This window comes from Aplysia californica, unplaced genomic scaffold (genome assembly GCF_000002075.1).
Source record: "Aplysia californica isolate F4 #8 unplaced genomic scaffold, AplCal3.0 scaffold00712, whole genome shotgun sequence".
In the NCBI taxonomy this organism is placed as follows: Eukaryota; Metazoa; Mollusca; class Gastropoda; order Aplysiida; family Aplysiidae; genus Aplysia; species Aplysia californica.
This window is the reverse complement of record NW_004797982.1, coordinates 64,291-73,343: the sequence shown is the minus strand read 5'-3', so window position 1 is coordinate 73,343 and position 9,053 is coordinate 64,291. Positions and strand designations below refer to the sequence as shown.

General features: G+C 40.6%; 1 protein-coding gene across 1 annotated transcript in view; it reads left to right on the top strand.

The window, feature by feature from the left end:
- Positions 1 to 9,053, top strand: part of LOC101863217 (U4/U6 small nuclear ribonucleoprotein Prp3) — a 37,506-nt gene that overhangs the window by 9,550 nt on the left and 18,903 nt on the right. Inside the window, exons 2-8 of the mRNA XM_013088263.2 lie at positions 891 to 1,057; positions 2,246 to 2,358; positions 3,498 to 3,653; positions 4,476 to 4,595; positions 6,976 to 7,193; positions 8,406 to 8,499; positions 8,837 to 8,934. Coding sequence (XP_012943717.1) covers positions 913 to 1,057; positions 2,246 to 2,358; positions 3,498 to 3,653; positions 4,476 to 4,595; positions 6,976 to 7,193; positions 8,406 to 8,499; positions 8,837 to 8,934 — 944 coding nt within the window. The 5' untranslated portion in view covers positions 891 to 912. The remainder of the gene's footprint in view (positions 1 to 890; positions 1,058 to 2,245; positions 2,359 to 3,497; positions 3,654 to 4,475; positions 4,596 to 6,975; positions 7,194 to 8,405; positions 8,500 to 8,836; positions 8,935 to 9,053) is intronic.

The window sequence follows — 9,053 nt, the reverse complement described above, 5'->3', positions numbered from 1 at the left end:
TAAAAGAGAGAGAGAGAGAGAGAGAGAGAGAGAGAGAGAGAGAGAGAGAGAGAGAGAGATGTTTTTGCAAGGACGAAGAATGACTCATACAATCAGAGAGGTGGTGGGGCGGGGGATTTGGGGGCGGAGGCGATGATTGTGTGGGGTTTTTGCGCAGAGAGGGGGACCTCTAGTGGGAATTTTGTTAAGAGTACAAAGCTTCATACATATCACAATCACGCCCCCTCCCCTCACACACACCCGTTCTCTCTCTCTCTCTCTCTCTCTCTTTTTTTTTTTCTCCCTCGGTATCCATATCCCTCTCTCTATTTTCATCTCTCCCTCCATATCTCTATCTCACTCTTTCTCTTCGTCTGTCTCTCTTTATCTCTCCCTCACTGCCCCCTCTTCTCTCTCTCTCTCTCTCTCTCTCTCTCTCTCTGTAGAAAGGCTGCAGAAAGAGTCAGGAGCCCAGAGGAGGGGGTAAAGTGGGGGTGGGGGCAGAAAGTGGAGATGAAAGCAGGCAACTGAACATTGCTAGGGAAAGGAGGTAAAAGTAGGAGACAATTTTAGAGAAGAAAATCTTTCCGTCGCTACCCGAATTTGAACCTGGGACCTTTGAATAAGTGGCAAACACCTTTTAAAACCTCTAGGCTACGAGAACACCAATCCCAACTTTCCTACCACCAACTAAAAAATGTTTAATTTGTCCCACGCGCTCTTATGACCTTTATTTATTGCAAGCGCGGTAAAACACCACCAAAAAATATAATAAAAAATTTAAGTTTCTTTCCTGACAATTCCCCTTTCGCAGTGAAAGACTTTCCATAGGGTTTCAATTAAGACAGAAATTTAAAAATTTCGAGATTGCAGTTGTAGTATTCTAAAAATGCACCCTTTTTTCCCTACAGATCTTGACAAGGAGTCCTCACCATGGCCCTGTCAAGCCGAGATTTGGAAGACCTGAAACCTCTGGTGAACGAGACGGTGAAATCTTTCATGGGTTTCACCGATCCCACCATTGTGACCACTGCCCTGAATTGCCTGGGGAAAGGTTACGACAAAAGGAAGACCATTGGTTAGTATAATGTTGTGAGAATTAAACATTGGTTTGATTGAAGACACGCATAATCATGATGATAATCATCGATGTCGGAAGCAATCGACTTTAAAGTCTGTTTGGATTCTTTTTATACACAGACAAAAAACTTGTTTTGTTGCGTTGTTTCTATCAGGAATCATGAATAGCAAGAACATTATCATTGTAAGTGTAAGTAAGCCTTGACCATAGCATTAGACAGCATTTTGGTGATGTTGAGACTATGTCTCTTTGACAGAGCTTTGGGAGGGTGTTTTTTTTAAGGAAACAAAATTTTTAACTACTACCAGTGTCGGTGGGTGGAACAAAATTTGGGTCGGTCTTAGGTTGCTTCCAGTTCTTTACCACCAAATAGCAAGCAATAAGGATTAAACAGTGATGATTTTTCTATACTCACGGCGAGCCACGGCATGAGAAGAGTTGCCTTCGTTTTCCATCTCTTTGTTCTTAGTTAAATTCCTGTTGATGGTGGGGACAAAGCCGATTCACCTCCAAATTTCCTCTAATTAGTTTTCATGTGAAGAAAAAGTTGCTTTTAAAGTAGTTCAACCTGATTTATAACTGTTAAATCTCAGCGGCACAAACACAAACATGCACACACAGTACTTCAAACATAATACTTCTATGAGCTGGATTAGGCTGTTTAGTCGAGAAAGTTGAACGCACGCAACAATTAGCCTTATTTATAATAAATCTCTCCTCCTTCTATTTTTATACTGTCTTAACATGATTAGAGGTGTTACTAGATTGTCTAGTACTTAACACCTCTAAGGCCTTTCAAATTAATAAATCATTTTGAAATATCAAATCTAGTAACACCTGTAATCTTGTTAACGGTTGACGGGTTCTCTGGTGTGGTTTGCTCCTTCTTTACTGTCAAGCATCTATCCTGCATCCTTGAATCTCTCCTTCTTCTTTTTTGTGTTTGTTATTCTCTTTTTACACCTAATCTTTGGTGCTTATATAATGACCTTTTTGTGTTGCAAGTGCCATAAAATACTCTTACTAAAACTTTAAAAAAACCTCTAATCCTCAACACTTATATGCGACCTTATTGCGTTCAAGAACCATTCAACTTTTGCTTTAAAACCCCGCGCGTAAATGACTTATTTACAAGTGGAGTTGTAGAAAATAATTCTCTTTGGGTTTCCTTTTTGTTCTTTTCAGATAATTTGTCGCAGATTTTGGACAGCGGCCAGGCTGCTAGCCTTGCAGAAAAAGTTCATTACCTGTACGATGACTTCCGGAACAGCGGAAGAGCTGTCAAGAAAAGACGCAGGGTGATGATTTGTTTTGTATTTCACGGATGACACTCAATGATTTATTTTTTTAAGCTTTTTTTTTTTTTGTTTTTGTATGGTGCTCAGTGTTTTGTTTTCCTCTGATGATGCTCAATTTATATATATATTTTTTTTCCTTGCCTTGTTGAAGACGCGTGATATTCCTTATGATGCAGTTGTCTCTGCCGAAAATGATAATATTTCGTTAATGATTAACTTGAATAATGGATGTGTTGTTGTTCAGCACATTTTTCAGTCCCTGACATGTTTTGAGTTATCTGCGCCCCACTGCAAATAAGACAGTGCATCGCAGTAAAAAGGTGACCTCCTGAAAAAGTTGGATCAGGATTTCAAGCCAACTGTACGTCATATCAGAACATCTGAGTAAAAAGGTTGGATGAGGATTTCAGCTATCTGTCCTGATAACTCAACGTTATCGTTATCTCTTACACTGCCAGTCGTCTACCTCGGGATCTTAAGCAAACCGGGATCATAAATGGTGATAGTATATATATATATCAATCAGGAAGGTGGCGTCAGTAGCCTAGTGGTTAGACTACCGGACTCTTAAGATCCGGGAGATTGCGGGAAAGGCACTTTACACAAATTTCACTCTTGGCTCGGTCCTTTCGGAGATGGGCGTTAAAACTTGGAGGTGCCGCCTCCCTTTAATTTCATAACAATCAGGACTGGCAAATTATGCATGCTGCGGTTGATTTCGAGTTTTCTGTGTTTGTGTTGTCTGTGCTCTGCTGTGGTGCGAGTTGGTCCTGAGAGGCAATGTTAAATGTCCTAAATAATTCACTGTCGTAGAATTACAAAGCTCTATCTATCTGCTCTGTACCTAGTTTTGAGAAATTGGGACGTAAAAATTTTTTAGTTTCGCGACATGTCATGATTTTGTTAATGCAGTACTTTGAATACCTTGATAACGACTCTGAATAACCTTACGGTTTTGATAGAGCAGATAGAACATTGGGTTTCTGACCTCATGGTAGTAGTAACTCAGAGAGGCCAGAAATGTCAGATGGAACTGTGTAATTTTAATCTAAGGCAGCAAATTAATTATCCCAATTAGATAGTCCCATTTTTTTAATTTAAAAAAAAATCAAATGTAAAAAAAAATTAATTTGTTTCAGGATATGGAGATGGAGGAGAACATGAAGCGCCGGCGTTTCATCGACGAGATTGAGATCACTGAGATGTCGACCGTGGTGGAGCCTGTGGCGCCCCCTAAGCCCAAGAACACACTGCCCAACCTGGTGCCTCCCGGGTCGCAGTTGACCCCGGATAAGGTTAGCGTGACCAGTGTTTGTTTGTTGGTTGACTGTGCATTGTCTTCTTCTTTTTTCTCCTGTTTTTATTTTCGTTTTTCGTACATATTTTTTTGTTTACATTCTGTAATTTGTTTCCTGCACGCTCATATTTTGACCTTATGTCACTGCAAGCAGTGTGAAACTGTTACCAAAACAAAATGTTTGGTTTCTGCTGTTTTTCTCTCTGTCTCTCTCTCTGTGTCTGTCTCTTTCTGTCTCTCTCTCTCTTCTTTTTTCTCCTGTTTTTATATTCGTTTCTCATTCACATTTTTTCGTTTACTTTCTATAATTTGGGTTCCTGCGCGCTCATATTTTGACCTTATGCCAGTGCAAGCAGTGTAAAACTGTTACCAAAACAAAACGTTTGGTTTCTGCTGTTTTTCCCTCTGTCTGTCGCTCTCTCTTTGTCTTTGTCTCTGTCTCTGTCTGTCTGTCTGTCTGTCTGTCTGTCTGTCTGTCTGTCTGTCTGTCTCTCTTTGTCTCTGTCTGTCTGTCTGTCTGTCTGTCTGTCTGTCTCTCTCTCTGTCTCTCTCTCTCTCTCTCTCTGTCTCTCTCTCTCTCTCTCTCTGTCTCTCTCTCTCTGTCTTTTCTCTCTCTCTCTTTCTCTCTCTCTCTCTCTCTCTTTTCTCTCTCTCTCTCTTTTCTCTCTCTCTCTCTCTCTCTCTCTCTCTCTCTCTCTCTCTCTCTCTCTCTTTACTGAAGGCAGAAAAAAAATGTGGTTAACTCTTCTGTTGAGCGAGCGACGCAGATGGGTAGAGAAATAAAGAAATAAAATTCTTCTCTTGTTTTTTACGTCCTCAGATTCAAGAGATGATGATGAACGCTCAGAAAATGATCCAGGAGAGGAAAGCCCAGCTCAAGGCCACGCTGCCCACCCCGCCCACGGCCCCTGCCCCCTCAGCCCCGCTCCCCCCACCCCCGGTGAGTCACTGATTCATGGTGCTGGCGGTTAGTGCTGGGTTTTTAGTGGCTAAGCATGGGGAAAAGTTTGCCGGCTGTGGCAGGACATTCCGGCTAGAGAAAGCCAGCGGTCGTCCTGGACTAGACTAGCGTCGATCTCGTGAAACACGGGTTTCTTTCGTTGGCCTTGACAACTGTCTAAAAAAAGTCTGACTTTTTAACTCCGCTGCTCGAGTTTGAGCGATATGGTGTGCTACGCCGCCGACCGTATGGGAGAGATTCGATTATCTTTTCAGGCAAAGCCACCCTTGGGTGGGTAGTTGGCGGGTGCTCTCGTGTAGTTTGCTCCTTCTTTCCTATCAAACAACTATCGTCTTTATCTCTTCTTCTTTTTTATGTTTGTTGCTCTCTTGTAAGTTGTAACACCTCTAATCTTCGGCAGTTGTATGACCTAATTGTGTTGCAAGTGCCGTAAAATGCTTACTAAAACTAAATACTAAAAGCCCGTTGAGATGCTATGAGTTTGACAGTTTTCAGGCAAAATGGTTTTGACCAACTTTTACCCATGTGGCTAAGTGAGCAGTGAGTTTAGACTTGGGAGGTTAGTCAAACAAGTGTCGGTGACACAGGGATCAGATGGGTGGTCACTGGAGTGTGTCCTTAATCAAGACACGACAACCCTAGCTGTTCAGAAAAAAAGGGCGCTGCACAGTGAAGGCCAGCGGTGGCATGGTTGTGAAATTGTTCTGCATTGGTGTAATATTGTGTATTTATGTATGTATATGTGTTGTATATGTGGCGTCGGTGGCCTAGTGGTTAGGCTCTCGGACTCGCAACCGCAAGGTCGTGGGTTCGAATCCCGTCAGGGGCCCGGCGTTGTGTCCTTGGGAAAGGCACTTTACACGAATTTTCCTCACTTCACCCAGGTGGGAATGGGTACCCGGCTATAGACAGCAAAAGATCTTGTCAGTTTGTTAGTGTTTGAGCGCTTAATCAGCTGCTTGCACTGTATGCTTCCTGGGAAGCTGAGAATGTTTCGGAGTGTTCTATGGTCTGCTGGGGTAATAATGTAGTGTAAAGCGCATAGAGCCTGCTGTTGAGCGGGGATATGCGCTATACAAATGCTATCTATTATTATTATTATTATATATTTATGTATGTATGTATTTATGATTATCATTTACATAATGTATGTATGTTTACCATTGAAAACCATCTCTTGCAACACCTCTAATCTTCAGCACTTTTATGACCTAATTGTGTTGCAAGTGCCATAAAACTCTTACTATGCAGGTGGCTGGTGGATGCTCTGGTGTGGTTTCTTCCTTCTTTCTTATCAAACACCTTTTGTCCTGATCTCTCCTCCTTCTCTTTGTGTTGCAGTGCCATAAAAATCTTACCAAAATGACCGTTATTGTGTCCATGCGCTCATTTTTATTTAACCAACAAACAGATGAAGAAACTACTTGAAAGAAATATTTGCAGGCTCATATGACCTTATGCAGTTACAAGGACTGTAAAACACTCACCCCCCCAAAAAAACTTTGTTTAAAATTAAATGTGTCTCAGCGCTGTGGAATCTGATTCTCGTCAATTTTTGGGCGTGTGGAGCTAATGGTATCTTCTAAAAGCTTATCCATTTGCCTTGCTTTCAATTTAGAAAGTGCCCACCTATCTTGAATAGAAGTCGGCTATTTGCGATTGAAGGAGGTGGGGTCGCCTGGTTTCAGTGATAAATTCGTGAGAAAATGGCCACCAAAATTCAGTAGTTTCAGTAGCTTGAGAGTCCTTTCAAATGGAAAATTGCATATTTTGTGCCTTTAATAAACTTTTTACTGTCAAATTTATGTGGGAATGTCTTTTTATATGGTTATTAAAGGTTTCGAGCCAAAAAAAACAAAAATTAGAAAAAAATATTGTCAAACTGGAAGAAAAATGCCGATATCTTCGATTTCATTATTTTGACGAGCGCCTGATTTCACCGTCGGGTGTTGGTGGGTACTCTGGTATGGTTTGCTTCTTCTGTCCTATCAAACATCCATCGTCTTTATTTCCTCCTCCTTTTTTGTGTTTGTTATTCTCTTGTAGCACCTCTAATCTTCGGCACTTATATGACCTTATTGTGTTGCAAGTGCTGAAAAACACTTACTAAAACAAAACAAACACCCCAACTATTCTTCGGCGCTTATATGATTGACCTTATTGTGTTGCCAGTGCCATAAAACTCTTACTAAAAAACTAAACACTTACCTAAAAATCTTTGTTTAAAATAAATATATGTTTAAAAGTGAAATATATGTTTAAAATGAAATATATGTTTAAAATGAAATATATGTTTAGAATGAAATATATGTTTAAAATGAAATATATGTTTAAAATGAAATGTTGTGCGACTCGTCAGAAGCCGGCAGCGCCGCCCTTGATGCAGAACCAGCAGCAGCAGCAGCAGCCGGCGGAGGATGCGCTCAGCAAGGCCAAGAGGGCGGCCGAGCTACAGGCACAGATCCAGGCGCGGCTCAGCGGGCTGGCCGGAGCGCTCCCACCACCGCTCATCCCGGGGCTGCAGGGCTCGCAGACGCCCGTGGTGAAACCACCGCAGCAGGCACAGCCTCTCGCTGGGTGAGGTTTTTTTTTTTTTTTGGTATCGTTGCTGACTTCCCGCCCAAATTTCCAGCGATTTTTAAACCAAAAGTTATGGAGGATTTGCTAAGTGTCCGGAATTTCTTGGGGTTTTTTTTGGGTTTTTTGTTTTGTTTTGTTGTGTTTTTGTTTTTTATTTTGTATCATCGCAGGAATTTCCCAGGACTGTTTTTCTTTTTTGATTGCCAACTTCCTGCCTGAATTTCCAGCTTCTTTATAAAAAAAATTGTTGTAGGTTTGCTAAATGTCTTGAATTTCTCAGGACTGTCTTCTCTTTTTTTGATTGCCGACTCCCCGAATTTCCTGTGACTTTTAAAACGAAAAAAAATTATAGTAGTTTTGCTGAATGTCCAGAATTTCCCGGGACTGTGTTTTTGGGTTGTGTTTTTTTATTGTTGCAGGCTTGCCAACTATCCTGGATATCCAGAGAGTTTTTCTATTTTTTCTTAAAAAATAAATAAATATATATATATATATATATATATATATATATATATATATATATATATATATATATATATATATATATATTGTGGCAGGTGTCGCCAACTGTCTCGAATATCCTGGGACTGTTTTACTATATATATATATATATATATATATATATATATATTGTGGCAGGTGTCGCCAACTGTCTCGAATATCCTGGGACTGTTTTACTTTTTATATATTATATTGTTGCTGCTTTATTATCAACTGTCCCGAATTTCCGGGGCTGTGTTTTTGGGGGTTTTAAAAAAATGCAAAGTTCTATCTGACATTTTTGGCGGTTTTGAGTTACTTATGGTTGGCAGGTGCTCTGGTGGGGTTTGCTCCTCCTTCTTTCCTATCAAACATCTATCGTCCTTATCTCTCCTCCTTCTTTTTTATGTTTGTAACTCTCTTGTAACATTTCTTATCTTCTGACCTTATGCAGTTGCGAGTGCCGTAAAACCTCTGCTAAAACTAGACTAAGACCATGAGGTCAGAGACCAAATGTTCTGTCTGCTCTCTATTAAAATAGTAAGATTATTGAGAGTCGTTATCGAGATATTCAAAAGTTTGAAAATGCTTGACCATATTGGGAAACTCCAAATTTTTCGCATCAAATTTTTCAGAACTAGGCTCTGAGCAGAAAGAACTTTGTAATTGGGCTGGTAAGTTTAAGCATCGATACAAATTTGTTTCAGTTTTTCTTCTACACATTTTCAGGCCATCACCTTTGATTTTGAATGCGGAAGGAAAAACGATCGACGCAAAAACAGGGGAGGCTATCCAGCTCACGCAGTACACCCCGACGTTAAAGGTACGCGAAAGCTTGTTTGTGGGTGGTTGGAGAATGCCTCTTGTTAGTGTACTTCTTTTCTCTCTTTCTGTTGTTTCTTTCTCTCATTCTGTTGTTTCTTTCTCTCATTCTGTTGTTTCTTTCTCTCTTTCTGTTGTTTCTTTCTTTCATTTTGCTGTTTCTTTCTCTCATTCTGCTCTCCCCCATTCTTCAGGATCCATCCCAGAGTCTGTCTACTTATAGTCTCCATCATGATCTGGTATCACACTTCTACTCTTCGGCACTTAAATGACCTAATTGTGTTGCAAGTGCCATGAAATGCTCACAGAAAAACAAAATATGATTGTTCATCCCCTAGGCAAACATCCGAGCGAAACGACTGGAGCAATTCAAAGGTCTGATAGAGAGACCGCCAGAGGAGATGAGCGACAGCAAGTTCTTTGATTCCAGAGTAGCGTAAGTGGTGACGATGTTGTTGGTATAGTTGGTGTTGTTGTTTTTGTCTTTTTTTGTCTTCTTCTGTCTTCTTCTTCTTCTTCTTCTTCTTCTTCTTCTTCTTCTTCTTCTTCTTCTTC